General features: G+C 32.5%; 1 protein-coding gene across 4 annotated transcripts; it reads right to left on the bottom strand.

The window, feature by feature from the left end:
• Nucleotides 1–140: 140 nt before the first annotated feature.
• LOC128188236 (ARF GTPase-activating protein GIT2-like) lies at nt 141–21,887 on the bottom strand. Of its 4 annotated transcripts, XM_052859168.1 has the most exons (21): nt 21,711–21,887; nt 18,299–18,432; nt 15,908–16,020; nt 14,175–14,274; nt 13,948–14,034; nt 13,706–13,836; nt 13,436–13,530; nt 13,284–13,329; nt 13,066–13,117; nt 12,901–12,973; nt 12,674–12,771; nt 11,799–11,922; nt 7,268–7,437; nt 6,254–6,358; nt 5,909–6,004; nt 4,889–5,044; nt 4,332–4,562; nt 3,685–3,753; nt 3,240–3,454; nt 2,900–2,963; nt 141–2,342 (listed from the first exon to the last, which is right to left on the bottom strand). In XM_052859168.1, the coding sequence occupies exons 1-21, from the start codon at nt 21,766–21,768 to the stop codon at nt 2,145–2,147; spliced, it is 2,415 nt and encodes an 804-aa protein (XP_052715128.1). In that variant the 5' UTR covers nt 21,769–21,887; the 3' UTR covers nt 141–2,144. The 4 variants fall into 4 exon arrangements, with proteins under 4 accessions (XP_052715128.1, XP_052715130.1, XP_052715129.1 ...); XM_052859170.1 differs by lacking the exons at nt 5,909–6,004; nt 6,254–6,358 and adding an exon at nt 6,859–6,906 and having other exon boundaries at nt 21,711–21,886; XM_052859169.1 differs by lacking the exon at nt 5,909–6,004 and having other exon boundaries at nt 21,711–21,886.
• Between the last annotated feature and the right edge of the window lie 290 nt (nt 21,888–22,177).

Raw genomic sequence — 22,177 nt, 5'->3', positions numbered from 1 at the left:
ATTTCCAATCCAAACTGTTGCATTCGTATATAGAAATTTCAAAACACACAAAAACAAATTAACAAAAACATGAAATAGATTTTAATTAAAATTTAAATTTTTTCTCTATATTTTCACGAAAAATAAAACAACAAATCTACTTTAATTTATTTTCATTTATTGATATCCATGTTTATTGATAATCACAATCAATAATACAAAATAAAATAAGTCTACATTAATGACAACATGCATTACGACACGGTGGAAAACTTGTATCTCAAAGCTGGGGTAAAAATGTTAGTGAAGGTTCTTATTATTATGCTACAACTTTACATTTTCTACACTAGTTGTTCTACATTATATGGGACACTATGAAATTCTCCTTGAGTATTATTCAAGTCCAAGCACTTAGCTTTCTTTGCAAAATCGTCTGATTGTTAACTTTTAAAAAAAGGGTACAAAATGAATAAATATCCAAAGCACAGATGGGTTGAATTCTCCCTTGTAAAGATGTAAGTCGCAAAAATTTGAAAATCTGATATTCCCAAAAATATTTACTACACAATCCAGCAAGAATTTCAAATATGATAAGTTAGGATACTAATCAAAGATTATTCTGTATAAAACTATTCATCTTCTCATTTTTCTTTTCAAAGCTTAGCTGCAATTCTGTAGCTATTTAAAGCTATGCAGTAAGCCACTGCTACTGAGAAAAAATTTAGGAGATATAAAGTTATTCATTTACAATGAGTGAATGATACAGAATTTGTCTTGACTTAAAAGAAAGTTTACAAATGTACCAAGGATGAAATGTATCAATATACATGCATGCAATAATATGATCGGATTCACTACCATTCAACATCCTGACATTCTGTTTGTGACTAAAATAAATACACACTGATAATGAAAATAATGAGATAATATGACTAGATTAATTCTGAGCTTCTTGCAAGATAGGCTCCATGACATAATTTCTTTTTATAAAAATCACAAACACTATGTCATCATTTGATTCACAATTCATACGATCAGTTTTGTTTTCTCATCTGATAATATAACAAACACTGATTACTGAAAGCGATGAGTCTCCTCTAGTTTTGTGTGAACTAGTCACTGAGTTGACATCCAGTCAGCTATGTGGATGTCCAGAGCTAGCTATGTGGATGACCAGAGAGCTAGCAATGTGGATATCTGGAGGCCTCCCTGTGCAATCTGCTTCTCCACTGAATAGTTGTGTGTTCCCTTGGATACTCTACACTAGCTATATCACAGTATACACATTAAACAAAAATATCATAATATCATGCAGTAACAACTTCAGTCTAATTCCTATATTAATGCTGATGATTAATATTTTGCTTTCATAATATTTTCCAATGTACAGGTAGTTTATTTTTCTGATATAGTATACATTATGTGCACATAGAGAAAAGCTTTACATGCCTTTTCAGAGAAATTATTTCTTTCCAACGGAAAGTTATTTTATCGTATGCATGTGAACTATTCAATACACACATAAAAAAAAGGTGATAAAAACAAGGATAAAATAACCTAAAATTCTTTGACCAAATACAATCTTTTCACATAATGCCATTGATAATTTGAATAGCTATTATTTTCTTCTTTGTTTTTTAATGGGAAAATGCACAGACTGATGATGAATCCACTGACATAATACTGTTAGATTCCACCCACCCTTGTTCATATTCTCCGTAAATTAGAAATTTTGGCAAAGACAAAACAAGGCACAGAGAACACTTATTGCAAATCTTTTTTCCTATTGCATCAGGTTATTACATGGCTTGCCTTCTGTTGCCTCATAAAGGCATTCTTACTTTGTACATAAGTATTTTCTTTGTTATGAGAACAAAAAGCATGATATTAAAGCAACAGCTGTTTCCCTTTAAAGCAAAGCATATTGGTTCCTAGTTTAGTATTTTATCAAAATAATGATTTTTCCCCATCAGAACAACACTGCACATAAAAATGCCAGCATTTCATATGAAACAACAAATAGAAGGGAGAAAATCAACTTTTGTAAGAAACTGATAAACAAAATACAGTGTACTATTTGGCACCAAATCAAATTTCCTGCTCCCCTTAGGGCCCCTGACAGTGTTTCCATCAGATCTTTCATTCAAGGCGTCTTTTGAACATTCTCACTGAAACAATGTAACAAGTTCTTTAGCAGCTCTTGCAATGTCAAAAGCACACTGCATCACTTGTTGAGTTTTAAATGGAAGATCAAGTTCGGGCTCGAGGTCACCCATGTTTGTGTCTTGGCATTCTTCTTGTAGCCGAGCAGCACTCGATGTTAAAGAGTTTAATGCATGGCGAACTGTGCTGATTCTGGAGTTCTGTAAAAAAAAAAAGGACCCACAATTTATTTTATATGAGCAGAACAAGTCCAAAAATATGGATACTATACACAAAATAAAATCTATAATACATGTACACACATAAGTGCACAACAAAATATAGCATCAATTTATAAAATATAAACAAGGTACATCTACACACGAACAACACTATACATGTATGTACATGCAGAACTTCACATTCCAATCAGTGTTTTGTAACTCAAATTCAACTGAAAATAAAATAATTGAAATCTTAAAATATCTTGAAGTAAAACAATTTTGATAAAACTTGGCTTAGAAATTCTGTATGAATTATGATAAATGCATTTCTCAATGTTGAATTATTTGCAAAGAGACATATCAAACTCATGTACATTTACAGGTACATCCATAGATCTAATGTTGAGATCTACATATATATTGCTAAAATTCTCTACCCATCAGTCTCTATGTATATTGGGTTCTCAAAGCCTGTCCTACAAATGCTTCAAATCCTTGACTACAAACAAAACAGAAAACTGCATACAGCACAAACAAAAAAATTAATGTTATACCTTTGGAAACAATGCTGCCATTTCTTTCACTGCCTCATAGATTTTGTCAGCACAATGTCCAAAGCTATATATAGAAAGGAAAGATGATGATCATATATTGATGTTACTATTATTGTAAAAATTGTTTTTAAAATATATAGATATATATGAATTATCTGTATATATATATATAATCTCTACAAAGCATTTAAACTACAAGTACGTTTGATTTAAATACTGAATGGCAATACAAGTAAAAAGTCACATCATGCTTGCCATGATGCTTTCCATGAACGCTTACAACCATGCACACTACAGCACTTGAACACAATACACAGCCCACACAGAAGCCCGGACTGACCTATCGTGCTTCCCGTCCTGACCAGATTTGTGGAGTTCCTGGATGTTCTTTGTGATCTTCTCCGTCTTCCTCATCACCTCCTCCTGACTGGGGAGTTCCTCGTCCAGGTGGACAGGCAGTGAGCTAGGACAGTCGTAGTGGGAGAGATCAGGGGGGTAGGCACACTGTATCTCCTCCGCCCCCGATCCTGAACTTGAAGATTGCACACGGTTTGACTGAAAATTTACAGAAGTTGTGTATTGTATGAAAAATTAGTATGGGAAATGAAAATTCATTTCTATAAAACTTAACTGTTAAAAAGTAAATACAATGTACCTTATTTAAAAAATTGTTATCATAATTGAATTGAAGCCTTTGTAATCTATATAACAACTAAAATTTGATGCAAGGGAAGTAATTGCAATGAATATTACAAATTATGATCAAACAAAGTTTTGGTACTCACATCAGTTTCTTCTGATTTGTGGATATTGGACACAGAGTAAGCTGTGGGCAGTGAATCTTTGGATGGAGTCTACAGGAAGAATAGAAACATTAAATAAATTACCAGTACCTATATAATCATCACCAGTAAAATCAAAACCAGTATTAACTTTACACTTAAAAGACAAATTCACATTAAATTAAAGATAAACACAATAGCAAAGAATAAAGGGAAGTGAAACATGATCTAATGGGAAGCTTGTAAAGTTTGGTTGAAATGGTTTGTACGTTAATATTTTTAGTACTAGGATTACATGTACCTGGTAAGTACATTGCAGAGACCACTCTTCTCTGCTGCACATTTTATTATATAACCATGCATATTTCATATACATGTATTATCAAGAGAAGGTGAATGAATAAACATTATGTAGATTCTAGTAATTAGTTCACTCCAACATTTTTTTCAACATTCACCTACAGATCAAACCCAATGGTTTTGATGTTGACCTGTTTTTTAGTCTTATGCCTATTTCATTTTTATTATTCATTAAATAAATATAATCTTTAGATCTATATCATACAATATAGGAGCTTCACTTACAACAAATTACATACTTTTATATATCAGGTTAATAAACACATTCATTTAGAAAGACTGTTATTTACTTTGTTGGATAAACGCTGCTCCCGTTCTCGAGGCTCAAACATCGATTGTGGGCGTGTCCCAGAAGAGGGGCGTGTCCCTGATGATGGGCGTGTCCCTGACCTGGGGGTACCTGTCCGTCCACTGTCATCCCCACGATCAGGGCTGTACCCATTGGGTAGTGTGGTTGGAGGACTCTGCTGGTGCTGGGCTTGTTTTCTTAGTATTGAAATCTCTTTTGTAAGAGTTTGCACCTATTATAAATGTATTATATCTTATGTTGAATACCATCTGACATGGACAATGTGTAGATTTATACACCAGCTGCTGTTTGTAACCACAAATTTAAAGTGGCTAGCTTAATGAGCAAAAAACAAGAAATTAGCTTGCATTGTTTGTCTATCTGATAAATAAATACAGATAATCTATTCAATGAATACATGTATGTAAATCATATAACAGCCAGGCCGTTTTCACAGTTGAGAGGCACTGACCTTTATGTTATAATGATAGCCCATTGTCATCAAATGTTGACAGATCATTATATGAACCATACCAGGCACATTACGAGGCCCCTTACCAGTTGTGTGAGGTCATCCCTCTCCTTCTGTAGGTCCTGATTTGTCTTCAGAATTTGTTGCATTCTGAACTCCATTGTGGACAGCTTCTTCTTCATCTGTAGGAATTCTTCTGTGGAGACAGGTCCCTCTACCATGGCTTCCGGAACAGTGGGGGGCTGGTAATCAGAACAGAGTAATAGATGAGAGGGGGCACAGAACCACCACAAACAGTAGCAGATTACAATAAGGAGGTGTGGAACACTCTATTTTTGTAATATATGGTACTCTCTTTTAAAATACATGATAAAATTGACTCCAACTTAATATTTTTGATCTTCAGTACACACATCAAAATGTCAATGTCCTATACCACCTCATAAACACTGGTCACAATTGAAACACAAGCATAAGTTTTTGTCTACAACTAATCAACAATCAGTGAATCAAAAGCATGTTCTTGTGAACTGGATCCCCAAGTCCCTCTTTGATTAACTTTCATCTTTCTATATGGTACTGATTTGGATTATTTTTACATGTAACTGTATTATATCACAAAGTATTATCAAAGATTTTCAAACCATATTTATCAAATATACATGTAAACATATACAAGAATGATAGTGGTAGTTTAAATTCAAATACATTCTAAAGACATGCTGATTATATTTCATAGAAATTATCATAAATCAAAAAGGACAGTATTAACCAGTATTGGAAAATCCTATATGATGTAAATCAAAGATGAAATTAAATACATAATAAACTAAAATACTTTTATATACTAATGAAAAATGTGTTGAATCTCTTATACTTCTTTTTTCATAATCACTAATATGTAGATTAAAATCAGTTAACCCAAGAGCTGATGATATGGTTTACAATATATAATATCATGATGTATGATATAACATACAAAAAATGAATAAACTGTACAAAATAAGTTCTCAGGTAGAAGTATATGTACACATACTGGTATATGTACACAAGGTATAGATACACTGTCACAGTAAGGCAGGATATACCAGTAGACGTGAACTCACATGTGGTACTAGGCTAACCCTTCTATGTGACCTTATAAGGTCACCATATGACCTTAGATTTCCATAGGACCTAATCCTCTGACTCTTTCTAGGTATCTGGTATTATGAATGCAATAAACAATCATTTTAATTTTTTTTTTTTTTAATTTCTATAAAAGAAGTATTCATGAATTAAATTCCTTTTCACATTTTTTTTTAATTTATAAACCATACCAGGTGATTTATGATTAAAGACAACCGATTCATATGAATGCTTGTTAAAAGGAACTTTGAAAATGAAAATATTAGATGAAAAGAGGTCAAACAAGTCAGAGTTCATAGGTCAAGGTTGGATACAAAACTCACACGTGGCGACCCTTGTTTGACGGGGTAAACATTTTCCTGTTTAAGATCACCTTCTGACCTGAGATTGCCTGCTGAATTTTGTCTCCTTGTGCTTTTTCTTGGAACCTAATTAGTGACATAGTGACCTCCAAATGATTTATTTATAAGCTATTGCCAAACTTTACTATACTGGTACTTAATTCACATAAGCCAACTAATAAAAAATTGTTATCTACAATACATAATACAGAACATAATAAAATATCCAATCTAAAACAGAAAGTGAGCTCAATCTAATTTGAATTTTCAATAAATGATTTATTTCAAACAATAGTCTTATGATACCTGTATCAATAGTTAATCATATAAAGCATAACTGACCTTTTTTATACATGTAATGGTCTTATCATATTGTACAAAAGGAATAGATTGAGTCTCTTTCAATGTGCACATGTAATCACTACCAAGTGAACTATCAAGCATTAAGTTGAGCCATACTACAGTTAGAATCTTTAAAATATCTAGACAACTTTTCATCTGTCTATTCTATTTAGTTAGACTACAGTACAATTTAGCTAGATAGAATTGTGAGTGGTTATACAAACAATACAGCCCAAACATCTCACCTCCAGAATTATTGATTTTAATAAAGTGTCTGATTCATTATCTGGGTTCTAAAATAAAGCCAGAATAAAGTGTCAACAAAAAAGATATGTACTTTACCAACCCCCCACCAAAAATAAAAATACAATTACAGGTTCCTCAATATTGGTCAAAAGTTAGCAACAGCAACAGTGCATAAAATGACCTCTCATAAAAGATACAGTAGTGACGTCAGGGAAAAAAACATTGATTGGCGTTAATGGTGTAATTTTTAAAATTATGAAGAAAAAATGAATTGTATAAATCCCTGATTATGTCTGAAAAGGTTTGGTCCACTCCAAATAAAAATATTTCAACTACATTTTTTCAACATATTATTTTTTTTTTTTCTGGGGGGGGGATAATAAAGCTCAATAATGTGTGTATACTCACTGCTGGGGGCTGGGCAAGAGAGCTGTCTTTCATGCCAGCACTTTTGATGCTGAGGTTGTCAATGCTGCTGTAGTCCTCGTCTGATGCCACCTGGTCATAGATCGGCTCCTCATCACTCGCAATGCTGTTGAAGTTTGTTTTCCTTTGAACAACTTGACTGGGCAATTTGTCTACAAAATAATAGGAAAAACAAACTCCGTTTATAAATCTTATATATCTTGGAAATTATTATCCTACATACATGCACAAAGACAAAAAGGAAAACATCTAGAAGAAAGATGACATATTCCGTTAGTTTAATTAAACTGATGCTCTTCAATGCCCAAAAATTTCCAAAACCATTAATAGAGTTCATGTAATTAAAGTGGTCATCTAACTTTGTAATCATAGAGACAATCAGAAAAAAACAACATCTTCATACAATTTCTTGTTTTGTGTCTTGTAACTGAATCAATAAAATTTCCACATATTTGATTTCACTATAATAACAATTTCTATGCAGCTTCAATTTATTTAAAAGTCACATTAAATTCATGCCCCAAAGTTTTTTTATTGCAAAGTGTCTGTTACGTAAACGATGCATTTAACATCAGACACAAGAAGAGTCTGTTTGCTCAATCAGGCCCATCACCACATAGATGAAACCATGTGCAGTAATCTATAACATGATACTAATACAGTTAAAAATAGTCTCCTGTCTTCCGTTTTGTGAGCAATAGGTGCCAAAAGATGTCAAAACATAAAAACTTTAAAAAGTCTTATCTTCAAAAGTTGCATCATTACCTGCAAGAATGAATAGACTGGTACAAACACTTCTTAGAAATTCCTCTCTATAGAAGGCAAGAGTTCACAACAAGAGAAGTCAACCTAATTGTGTGCACATCCCATATAGTTCACACATATACACAAAATAAAGTGTCAACCCAGATGCATATATGAATTTCAACCAACAGTAAGGCTCCAAGAGGTTAGTGTTGTTTGTATAGGGACAGTTCTTCAACCCTAGATCAATGACCACGAAACCAGGGGCACCTGTCTGCCCGGCCTGATAACAGGACACAGACTTAACTCCATTCTACCTGTAAAATTGGGCGGAATCATTGAAATTTGAGATGGAGATTGAAAAAATAAACCTTTAAATTGCCCCTGTCATTGCAGAGCAAATTAAATCTTAAATCACTGGTAAAAGCAGTTTGTCAGTGTGTGGAGGATTTCAAGCGTAAAATGTGTCTGACCTCCAGAGATAACCTGACCCACTCGTCACAAACCCTGACTGCTTCCGATTAATCTGTGTAACCAAATACCACAGATCATCATTTGTGATCCAAATGCTTTCTTTGTGCTGTGATCTTTATGTATTGCACTGTTCGATGTCTGTAAGAGCAGACTCAGGCATACCTAGTAGGGCCAAATTCTGATGTGTTGGTGCCCTCTGTCTGACAAGACCTTGGATTTATTGAGATGTATGAGATAAGACCATTAAACCTGTCTATTTCATAATATGTTACACAAATATTCAACCAAAGATGCAATACAGCTTATCCAAGGTGAATAGGTAAAAAATACACTACAAATTCCAAGGTCACAGATGCAGACGAATCCAGTAAACAACGTTAATACTTCCAAGGTCTGTCCCTGGTGATTTTTTATACATGTATCTACAACAGGTGCTTAAATTAATATATATAGAAATGCTCACTTTAGACTCCCCTCCAATATTTATACATACATCACCTGACATCAACCCCCCCCCCCCTTTCAACTTCTTTTTCAAATTAAAAAGGGTTTAATATATGATTCAGAAAATCTCTACTTACCCCTTAATTAGTTAAGAATTATTCATTCAGGATTGAGTTTACTTTATATGGATGACCAAGTTTTCAAAAAGTGAACATCAAATACGAGTGGATGAAGCTTCTTGTTATGCCAGACCATTCAATGCCTCCCATTATAAACAATATATAATTCAATACACATAATTCATAATATCAAACAATAAAAATTTTGATTTTCATCATTTTGCCTTAAGCTAAAAATATTTGATGTAGAGTTAAGTTCCTTTTTCCTCATTGAAATATTTTGATTTTATATGAGGGTTGTTTGGAAATTATTGAAACATTTAATCTTACTTCCTTGAGAAAAAAGATAAACCATTAAAATTTCACTTAAATGTTAATCAGGATACCATTCATTAATGTGAAAATTTTCCAGTCATCATTAGACCATTTCTGGTAAGCTGACAAACTTCCTTACATCCAGTGACCCGGCGCAACCCCAATCTCTTCACATCATTTTAACGTGTTTCATAGCTCCTATTTTTTATACGCTTTACAATTTAACAAACAGAAATATTCCTCTTTCTCATCTATTTTGTTTTAACTTTAAGATATAAACATTAACATACATGTATCTTCTCCTTTCTTGATTTTTTTGGTGAAAAAATTAAGTCATTTCTACCCAAAAGTTAAATTTCTGTGAAAGGTCTGTTAAAGATATTCTGTACATATTCTTGGCCTGTAAAGGTATTCTTCCGCGTTTCCTACAAATTTGATGTGTATTCGCTGCGCCGCCTTGACGTCAAAATTCAATAAACCGTCGTGGTCAGATTGTCTATTGCTTGGTAATTATATTTGTAGCATCTCTGTATTTCAACTCAAACACTAGTGAAACTTGCCCACAAGTTAGTCACAATAGCAAAATAAACATACATTATTTGATTTCCTTTACTATTAATTGTTGGTCCACCAACACTTAGTAACTATTTCTGAAAGTTTATTTATCTCCGAGTTTGTGCCTGAGCTGGGTACCCCGACCTCCGACTTGTTAACAAAATATTCAATATTTTTTAATATTGCTTTGTTTCATTATTTGTTTACTTTTCTTCAATGTCATTAATACCCCACACTCCCCCATTATATATTTACTTAACAATGCTACACAAAATCAATGGCAGGGTACAAATTTATCAATAATACACAAAATACTTTAATAAAGGGGCATAGCTCTCCAAAAATTATCACATCAAAACTTCTTGAAAATATGAGCAAAGCCGAAATTTCCAGGAAAAAAGAAATTTATTTTATGGTACATGTAATATGCATATCTACATGTTATGTCCCACTCATTGTGTCTTAGAAACCTGCGATGATTTACAAAATTCTGGGTAGAGGTTTAAAAAAAGTTGCTTTGACAAAGTAGATTGACGATGTTCTATGTGGCCAAATTTTTAGGTTTAAACAGGCCAAAATTCCCACAAAATAAAGGAATCAATATGATAATTTTAACATCTTCACATTGTGTCCTAATCAATAATATCTTTCTGTGTCCGACAGTAAATCACTTTCTACTTAATCCCACTCAATACCTTACACACAGGATTTGTGCAGCTATTGAGATATTATTGATGATGCCTTGGTATTTAATAAACAATAAATTAACAAAAATTTACTTAACATTAAATACTTCCTTACTCATGCAAGTAAATTTTGAATTAACTGTATGTTATTATGTACATACATCAATTTGAGCTCATATACACTAAGCACATTTTTTAATAAAGCATTGTGGATATTTTCTTTTCATCATCTAGTTTCTGTAAAGTGTAAGACCTCCTTCTTGTTGCGACCTGTAGAATGACTACGCATTGAATGTGTTTTAACAAATTGTTTCTTGGACAAAAACAAATTCTAAATAAATTCTTCAAATCCTTAGAAATGTTTATTAACTCTAAAATATCCAAAAATAATTTGTTCATATCAAAGATTTGAATTTTTTTGAAAGCTTTCTATCACACACTATCAAAGACAGATGATTACTTTGGCTCACCGGAGAATAATCATGATTAATCTGTCAGGAAGTGGGTTAAAACCTCTACTTCACCATGTAAAAAATTGACAATTTTACACTTTTTACAATATACATTTACAACTGCACTGGACAAACAGGCTACATATATATAGCTTTGTTAAAAAAATAAATATACATGTAATAGTTGATTTATTTTGATTTCAATTTATATTATAAGTATGAAGAACATGCTTGGGATGAAAGCAGTACTTCAGCTGATTGAGGAACAGAGAAATGAAAAAACCTTACCAAAACTAAAGAGAGAGATATCAAACCAACTCCTAAACTCCTTTAATATCCTTTTGATATCTATTTCATTTTCAATATGAATTAAGGGCCATTTAACCCAAAGAAAAATCTTAAAAAGGACAAAAAGTGCAGATGATAAAAAAATCACATTTACTTATCGGTACTCAAGTAGGGAGAATGCATGTGAATTAAGTTTTTTGATAACATTATCTTAGTCTAATTTAATGTTCATAATACTTCAACTGATTGCAAATTTTACACACACTGCAGATTAAAGTATTGCTATTTATATCTAGAAGAAGATCTACAACTGAAATACCAGTAATAATGGCCCATACAAGTCAATGGTACATGCAAAGAACAATAACTCTATCAAACAAACTAAACACTTCACTGATTATTACCAACCTGTCATAACAATTCAAAATCTCCCTACCTGGTTCTTTGGGAGTCTGAACAGGGGACATCACTCCTGTTTGTCTTCTTTTTGCGTCATTTAAAATGTCTATAATTAATGTGGCAAACTCCCTTGCATTGAACCTGGCAAGCTTCTGACGGCCCTGTAATGTAAGACAAATCAGAAATTAAGCTCACTTCAATTAAATTTCATTCAATATATCAAAATGTTTAGCAGTTTTAACAAAATTTAATATTCACAACATAGAGATGACTGTGGTTTAATCAGGGAAAAGAAAATCTGAACACCAGGAAATATAGTATCGGAAGCACACAAGTAAAACATATCGGTAATAACTTAAAGGGGCATCGTCACGATTTTGGGCAAGAATTATTTTTCTGATTTTAATGTTAACAATGCTTCAGTAATGCATCTTTAATAGGAAACCAAAATTTGAGTGTCATTTGTTGAATTATAGGCAAGTTACAGAGCTTACAATTCTTTGCTGTGTAAACAAAGCTTTTGCTTACATTTTGAATGTTGAAGTGAAAATTCAAATTTTAGACCTAAAATGAATATGTTAAACATTAGGAACTGTTTTTTTATGCTTAAAATTAATAAAAAGATAGACAAATCAGCTTGAAAATTATTTTTTACTGGTGTATTGAACCTATGAAAAAAAGAACAGGGCATGAGCCTTGTTTACATGACGAAGAATTCTGAGTTTTATATCCAAAATTCATTTGATCATTAGAAATGCATTTCTAAAGCACTGTAAATAATAAAGAGAGAAAAATAGAATTTGACCAAAATTGTGACCATGCCCCTTTAAAAAGCCCTAAACCATCCTAAAATAAAGAATTGCAGAAAAAGAGAAAAAATGGATAAAATATGTGAGGAAAAAATGTTCATACCTGATTGCGTGTGGCTGAAAAATCTGGGTTGAGGGGAAGAAAAGGCACCCCCTGCCGATCACTGACTAAAGCCTTGTTGTCATGAGTTTGTAACCAATCTGTTCAAAGAAACAAGTAGGCTTTATGCATGAAAAAGAAATACTTTACACTAACATATTCACTAAAAATGAACAGTCAATCTAAAACCAAGCACTTTTGTTTTTGCTAAACTGAGTAGTATTACTTACGCTCATCATTTTCTCTTCTGTCAACCTCATCATACACATCCATGGCAAGCTCTTCAAATAAGTGATTTGGAAGCTGAAAATGCAAAGGTACTCATTTTTACACTTCCAAAACTGATTATATGATGGTTGCTGACACGATAAGAAATAAGATGGCCAAACACTTACTGCTTGCAGTTTTTTCTTTGCCTGCTTAGCTAGCTCTGACATGTCTAGAGAACTGTAAACAAGAAAAATTATATAAAAGCCATTCACTTTAACTGTCAAAACTCTTACTTTACTCGTTAATGACTAGGACAATATTATCTTAACACATTTTCTAGTTTTTTTTAACACATGTGTATTTATCCGACATTTTCTACCTAGTCATGCATTAAAATAAGTACCTATCTGCCATCTCCGGTATTTTGAAATGAATGCCTGTCCTGTGATCTGAAAAGTAATCACAAAATTTCACAATGAGTGAACAGAGTATGTTTTTAAAATTTTTCGCTTTCTAGCAATTCTGTAAAAAAGCTCCGAATTCATTTCCTCTTACCAGGTTTTCGTTGACAAAGATAAAATGCCAGTCTATCTGTCAGCTCGTACTGACACTCAACAAGTCTGTCCGCCAAATCCATATGATCTTCAGCTCTGTCAATTTGGAAAACTCAGTGATCATCAAATTTTACCATAGTCATTAATGTGTAATTATTATCAACAGGAACATATGCATTTTTGCATACTTCATGTAGGAATTCTAAACATAACTCTAACATATATTAAAAGTTATCTATCCAACACTGATAAGGGGGGTAACTCCTCTTACTTTGCATGGTCAATGGGTGTTTTCCCATTGGAGTCGTATGCCCCTGGGTCAGCACCATACACTACCAACAGTTCCACTTGTAATGGTTGACCACTCTGGGCTGCTACATGCAAAGGACAATTTCCTTTCTCCTAAAAAAAAAAACAACAAATAAATCATTTCAGAAAATTACTCGAAAAGTTCAAATAAAAGGGAATTGAACATAAAAAGCATGAAAGGGTGTATTTGTAGAATTCACTTACAGGGTGAAAGTAATTTGGATCCGCTCCTTTAGACAGAAGGCGTAAGCATGTCTCTAAATTGTTGGTTCTAACACTTGAGTGTAATTGCTGAAAAATTTAGATATAAATGATCACACATACTGATAATAAATTCAAATCTTGAACATTAGGATCATTTTTCATGGAAACTAAATGTATTAATACAATGTCAAGAAAAAAGATTTGAAGTACTCATTATTCTACAATACCTTGCTCAAATCATCAATGGAATTGAGTTCACCATCTTTCTGCTTGTTAACAAACTGTAAGAACTGGTACTTTGATCTGATGAATTCTGTTTTTACTGGACTGAAAGAAAAAGATTTTTTAAAATTTAAAGCTAAAAAGAGAAGCTTTTTATTATTTAACACAGTGGCAGTATAGCTGTAGCTCCCTGTCTGAAAAATTTCGGATGGAAGACATGGAAGTTACAGTTCAATTTGTGTTATAAAGTTGCAATTTGCACGAAAAATTGCACTGGTTTTTGACTGATTAACCTTATTTCCATACAAATTCTGTAGAAAATGCTATTACCATTCATTTCTTCAGGCAATCTACTACTGATGTCACTTTACTTGATCTTAATTATGCTAACCGACCTCAGAAAATGAAGTTATGTTTAATTCACATGCAGATCAAGACATACCATTTTGACATGTAAACAAACTTCACTTTACCGTGTGGATGGTGGTGTTAAAAGAATATCAGAGGCAAGTTAAGTGACGAAATCTGTAGTAAAATGTCAGAGAAATTTTTTTTTTGAATCAAATAATTGTAAAGAATGCATTCAGAAATAAAATTAATCAGTCCAAAACCAGCTCAAATTCATATGGAACTGTAGCTCACAGGTCACTTATACAAATCTTTTTAGAACAGGTGCTACAGACCTGCAGCTAGTGGCCATAGTGCTTTTAATTATTGACATCTCTTTCAAACACAGACCTAGCACACAGTTCCTAGAAGCTCCTAATTTTGGTAAATACAGTTGATTTTTAATAATCGTCAATACCCTATTTAACACAAATTTTGAACATATGATGTGTAAGAAATTGTGAATTCAGGTTTGCTAGAAAATTTAAATATTTCTACAACACCATCAATTACCATTAACCAAAAAAAATCTTTCAAGACCTCATGCTTCCTCTCTCTCTCTCTCTCCTCTCTCTCTCTCTCTCTCTTATAAAAGCTTTGAGACATTTTGTACATCTGCAGTTTGAAATTTGCATTTTTCCTGTGTATGTTGTTTACTATATTCCCAAATCAAAGGCTTATTATATGCTATTGATTTTCCATGTATCAGGGAAGTCAGTGAACAATATGATATTTGTTCTTGTAAATTTCATACATCCTTAACATTATTTTTTATATTTATTTTTTCCTTCTAGAGATTGACCTGCCTACATTATTTTCCTCTTCCCAGAATTTTCGTAGTTTCAATAAAGGTCTTTAAAGTGAAAATAAATTTATAACAGTAGCTTTGGAATTAACTAACACAATCTATATCCCTGTGCATATTTGGATATAACAGTTGCATACTGTTACAGGGAAGTTTACATGAAAATAATGAATGCTACCCAGACTGGTATTATCTAAGCTAAGTTTCAATTTAGCATGAGGTGGTGTTGAAATTAACATTTGATGAACTGTAAATGGGTCATATGCAATACAAGATTTTCCCCAAAGAAATAATGATTAAAACAATGTTTATCACTATTCCTTGATAAACCTTATCATAACTTTATCTCACTGCCTTGCATGTAAGCCATTTGATATAAATTTTATCATGTTTCAAAGTGAGTGTAATCATGCTCCTATGTGTTTTGGTTATGGGTGTGTAGTTATGAGTGCACAGGATGTCCTTGAGTTGGATGTGGTTCCTGATTTCTACTTCAGCATGCGGAATGCCTGTCCCTGAGCAAGCCGTTTCGATAGTTTTACTTACTGGACTTGATCTCTGGGACTGGGTTTTTTCTTGCCATGCTTGCTCTGTGAGGGGTCTAGCAGAGAATGCTCCCAAATACTGTTGGCTCCATGGTTAGCTAAATGCTGCACCATCTGTAAAAGACAAACAAGTCTGCTTTAAACACTTAAATGAAAACAAATGTTACAGTGTTTCTGATGGTGTTTTTTCCTGCATGCTTATTACCCTTGAAAAGTAATCCATTGATTCGATAGGCCATGTGGTTCTTACTAAATAATTATAAATCCAATTCTATCATTGCATATGTATGGACAATGTTTATTTAACTCTATCTATATTTCATTAAGGGATTTAAAATTGCATAATACTCTCAGATATATTCCAATCAGTTAAAAATTTGAAAGGATAAAGTGAATGAAAGGAAAAGCAATCTACATGTTCTTTAGTCATACTTGAATGAGAAACCAACTAAATGAAACTTTGCTAAAATTTTACACCAGAAAGATAAAGTTTATTCATTTAAATATGAGTACTATACATGTATGCTATACTCATTATCTCTAAACATGCATTATTATAATCCTCTGAAGTAATATCCAGGGTTCAAAGCCATTTTTCACTCAAGGAGGTTTCAGCAAACTCTCAACAACTGCTAATTAATTTACCCGGTAGTTATTGGCTTTCATGATGCTAGTTAAATAACAAATTCTAAATACAAGTACATACATTTCCAATGGAGATAGAAATGCAAAGGACTAACGGTAAATACATGTATAATATGGGCCTAATTAGGCCGCCTAAAACGAACATCATCAATTAAATCTAATTCTAATTCTTCCCTTCCTTTATGTCCTTAATACAGAATATACATTCTAAGTTTTTTTATAATTTTCATTTTGATCCCAATGCCCACAATTTTGTAATATGACATCATAAAGTTAACCTTTTCCCACCACTTTTGCATTTTTAGCATAAACGGATTGTTTTCAAGCAGTTTTCCTTTCAGAAAACAGTGAGTGATTGCTTGAACAAACAAAATATTTTCAAAAAAAGATGTATCTATCAAAGACTTATTAGTGGAAAATTTGTTCTTGTTCACAGCGTTGCTCTGCAAATCGTATATTTTCCATTCAAAAAACAATAGGAAAAATGTCAATTTCGGACAAATTTTGATTTAAGTACAAAAATACTGTCACTTCTGAAGTCATATACTGCCATTGAGTGCAAATAAATAAGTGAAAAACATATATTATATCAAATGTCCTCAAAATATGCCCTGAAGCACTTTCAATAATTACAAATCATGGGGCCATGTTAGGCCCATATCATAGTAAGTCCTTTATAAATTTTCATTTTTCTCAAAACTGCTGTATCCGAGTCTTTATGAAATATTAACTATCAATGCGATCAATAAGTATCAATGCTTCATATAACAATTCTAAATTCCAATCACTGGCACTCTTGTTTTTATCAAATAATTAATGCAGTGTGTCAAAATACACTTTTATATGAATTTAAATATACAAAAAAGATTGTAGCTGCCACCTGATTGACCTGAATGAGTTAAGTCACTGTTCGGGTTAAGTTTCCCTTCAGATTCCAGGGTAAATGACTCAATGATTTTACTCAGTCACTGTAACAAGAGCTGTAACCAGATATGAGGGGACAGCGGCAGGCTCATTTTGGGATATACCTAAATACTCTATTAGTACAGTAGCTTTTTTCTAACATCTAAACAAATAATTTTCAGATCATGGTCACAGTGAACCACAAAATCACTTTCAAAAGGTGACATATTTATCCCTTGTAAATGGTAATACAAGTAAATACTTAACCCAACAATCTTAAATTGAGTAACTTTGCATACCTTTTTTGAGAATTTTTACAATTCTTGCCAAACATATTATTTGAGTTTTAGAATGTAATTTCTACCACATGGCTATATCTAACTTAAGTACCTAAAATGGGCACCTTAAAAGCTTTTCATGAATCCAGTACTGGTAACTTTATCTGAAGTTAACTGCAAATCTTCAATCAATCTCGTTACCAGTATAATTCATTTGATAAATCTAACCTACAAGTTCAACTTTGTATTCCATGTATTCTAAAAAAAAAAGCCCCAGAATTCTAAGTCTGAGGGATTTGAATTAACATTACATATTAACGATTGGGATTTCCTTGAATTCTTTTTGAGTGGAGTGAGGTACTGCAGTAATTGTGTACAAGGAACTTACCAGATAACAAAGAAGAGTTTCACCTACTGTTTATGAATGGCCAAATGGTACTTGTAAGTGAAAGATGTACAACGTGTACATCTGACTGAGTCTGAGTGATGGTCACTCTGAGTCAACAAACAGGGATATGCTCTAACAATCTCAGGTGACTAAGTTACTGTTATACAATGTTACTTACAGCTAACAGCGTGGGACTCCATTGTCCCTTGGTCAGTGATTTGACCTGAGAAATGTGGCGACCCAGACTTCGATGGACACTGCAGCACTCATCACAGATTAGGACACCCCGGTTGATGGAGGCCCATGTGGGATCTACAAAATTAAAATCAGACTCATATATATACATTATGAAATGACACTGTCATTTGCAAGAAGCAGAACATTCTTCACACTGGGGTTTCTTCTTTGGAGATGGAGTGAGGGAGGTGTAGGTGGGGACGGATGCTGGTGGGGTTGTTTTAAATCTTACTAGGAATATTTGTAGCTGAAATCTCAATGGCAGGCTTGACAGGTTTAATCTATATTAATCAATCAAACTTGTGCTTTCCCATAATCCTTAATTATAATACATGTACATGTACTCTGGGTCACAGCATTTAATATATATCAATAAATAGTTAACAATTTTTATTTAGCATTCACAAAGTTATCTTTCCAATACCTAATACATGTACATGTACATCAATTTTGTAAGTGGTTTTAAACACGTGCAATCCATTTGATGTGCAGCAATTAATTAATCAAACTTGTTTCCTTAAATGGCATACTTAGATATTTTGGCTAAAATTAATGTCATTGATTTATCTAATACACATATCAATTATATCTGATATATGTATGTAACAATATGTATGAAACCTATGGAATAACGATTAAAAAGCATGTTATGTCAGGTAGTTGCATAGATCCTTATATACAGCATCTGATTAAACCACTAGTATGTCTATGGGTCTTGTGCATTAGCACCTTTGTTACTGTCTGTAATATACATTATGATGTAAACATCAATGACCACACTACTGACACAATCAACATCTTATCCCCTTCTACAAAACATAGCAATACAAATGCAATATATACCGGGTATATATAACACCACAGTTATCACTATTTGTCAAAAGACCCTCTGTTTGAATAATTAATCAACCTTAGCCCCAGTAATTCATAGATGAGCAATCTTTGTGCTAATCTATCATGACCTAATTAAAACTTTCTCATCACATAGTAGAGCTCAACTTTGAGATACAACTTTTAAAAGAGCAAAAAATCTGCCACTTCAAAGAACTTTTAATTCAACATCTACCACTGCAGCTTGAGGAGAAACAATAGAGCATTTGTAATTTTTACAGTTGTAAACTCATCTCTGTCTTTCCCCGATTCCTGCAATCTCTGGCAGAGATTTTACTTTGAGAGCAATCTTAATCTGATGGAACACAAGTAGGTTCCCTGTCAAACATAAAGATGGAGATAAAAAGATCAGATAAAATCTCCCTCCCTGGGCCTCCCTCCTTCCTACATAAAAAAATTCTGCCTAGTGCCTTCTCTCCCATTCAAAATATCTGCAAAACCAGAACAGTAGCAAGGCAAAGGAGAGAAGATTAAAAATATATCTCCCCAACAACTTGTTATACAGCTGCTGTGAGAGTTAGACTGCTAGCAGATGCAGGAAGGCTAATGGGCAACAAGTTCTGAAGCAGTCAATAACTACTGAGGGGATTAATGAGCATGTAGCTATCTAAGGTGACTCAATTGTTTCCACCAGTAATTAGTGGAAGTGTTGGCATGGATTAATAGGGAAAAGAATTCACCACCGTCATTATATCAGTACTTCTTTTGAAACAGTCTTTAGTCTCATAGGCATCTTGGAAATTAACGGTATATCAAAGTCATAATTAATTTAACAATCTTTGAGTTTGGGGCTTTTTCTTTTTTCCCTGCATCCAAAGAAAGTTAGATAGAATCTTTGAACCCAGTGTATAACAATATATATATATATATATATATATATATATATATATATATATATATATATATATATATATATATATATATATATATAAAACAGGAAGTAGATGCTTATTAAGAATTGAATAGCATATGTCTGCTTCTATTATAATGAGAATATACTTCCTAAGTGGGTACATTACTTCATTTTTCTCCTTCAAGTACAGTCAAGACAATTCATGATTTTTTCTGATTTAAGTGGGAAGATTGGAGAACATCTTCCTATGATTAATCCACTACGTGTGTTCCTAATATAAAACACCCAAGTACTTATTTCAAACATTTATATCCTTTTTTGTCTGTGAACAAGAGTTGCATAAAAGTGAAGCATGGGGGAAATTATGAGGAAATAAATTGCTTTATAATCATGCAGAGACATCACTGCTCCATAGGAAGCATCCAGTGTTATCACATACTTCCTGAATCACTTGCAAAATTTATTTATATGACTTCAATTTAAATAACTTACAACAAACTGGTCAATGAACTAGCCATACAATTTAGGATAAACAGGAAAAGGAGATATACACATGATCCTTAGTGCAATGTATCATATGAACTGTGGTAAACTGTCCGTACTCCCTTTACTAAAATTTGTTTGCATAGATAATAAAAAAACTACTAATTTTACTTTTCTCAAAATAGGCTCAAAACTTGATGCTTTAAAGAAAATTTACATGTAATTGCTTTCTTTTTGATAACTTAATAATTAGCTGACATTTAAAAATATTTTATTACTTATTTCAGCATAATCCTTGTCTAAATCAACCATACATATCTTTATTGTTGACAAACCCAAGTGAAAAATATAATAAAAATTCACTACCTTTGTTGAAGTAATTTTTTAATTCATTAAGAAATCACAATTTCTATAAGCCAAAACTCAATAATGAGTTATTGCACTGTTTTCTGCTCAGTTTCAGCATCATATATCTTTACTGTGTTTAACATTAACACAACTGTGAAAAATAAATTTACAATCTTCAACATGTATTTTTTCCAAAGTGAAACACTGCAACTATGTTGTAGAATATTAACATGATTAAGCTTCAAATATTTGTTGATTCACAATAGAAAACTTTTATATTATGGGAATTTAATATCTTTAATATATCCTAGGTGAAATACATAACTGAAAAAATATACACTATAGAGAAAACCATGAATACCTTAATAAATTGTTATGTGGTCATCATGGTCATGTCTATTGGTAACAACAATGGGGAATAAATGTTTTCCTTTTACAAATGGAAATTTCATAAATCTTGAAATGAATAAGTTTCATTGTCCAGAATACATATAATCCATACATGTACATATATATAAAAGACAACAGTTCTTTGTTTAAGGTATTAGTTTAAAGTCAAGTTCTGTTTTTATCATCAATATATGATATTTCATATTATTGCATATAGTGGGTTTTTAACAATGCAGCAAGCTGAAAAACCATTCAACAAGTACACCACTACAAGTCTATAAACGGTTTGTTTGTATGCTTGACAAATGTAACAATAAAGTAAATCATAAATGATTCATAACGTTACACGGATGTATCAGGCCCCCAGTCTCCCCATCAAATTACTTACCTGGGGCAGCACAGTCGGCGCACACCTCAGACGCCGCCCTTACTTTTGTCCTGGACATGAGGACCTACAAAGGTACCATTTACAGCCTCGTATTCTGCATAAAATCTCCGAAAGGTACCCTCCCAATTTTTCCACAACACAGAAGAAATATGAAGTAGGGTATTATGTTTCAATGGTAGTTTCGAACTATTATTTCCGTTTTTACTTATGAATATTTAAAGAAAACTTTTACAGCTTTTACACATGTTAATAAATAAACAATAAAAATAATCAAGAGCGTTTTATTTATGTTCAAAGAATATCGACTTTAGTTTCGTATTTTGTTGTCGTAAAATTTATCTGAGTAATAAACAAAAAAAAATATTATAACAAGCATATATATGCACAAATCTAATGTATTTCATGTAAAAGGTATATTATTTTGATATATTTCAAATTACATATCAAGTTTTCTGTCGACTTGTGTG

This window comes from Crassostrea angulata, chromosome 6, assembly GCF_025612915.1.
Source record: "Crassostrea angulata isolate pt1a10 chromosome 6, ASM2561291v2, whole genome shotgun sequence".
Lineage (NCBI taxonomy): Eukaryota > Metazoa > Mollusca > Bivalvia > Ostreida > Ostreidae > Magallana > Magallana angulata.
This window is presented reverse-complemented; position numbering and strand designations above follow the sequence as displayed.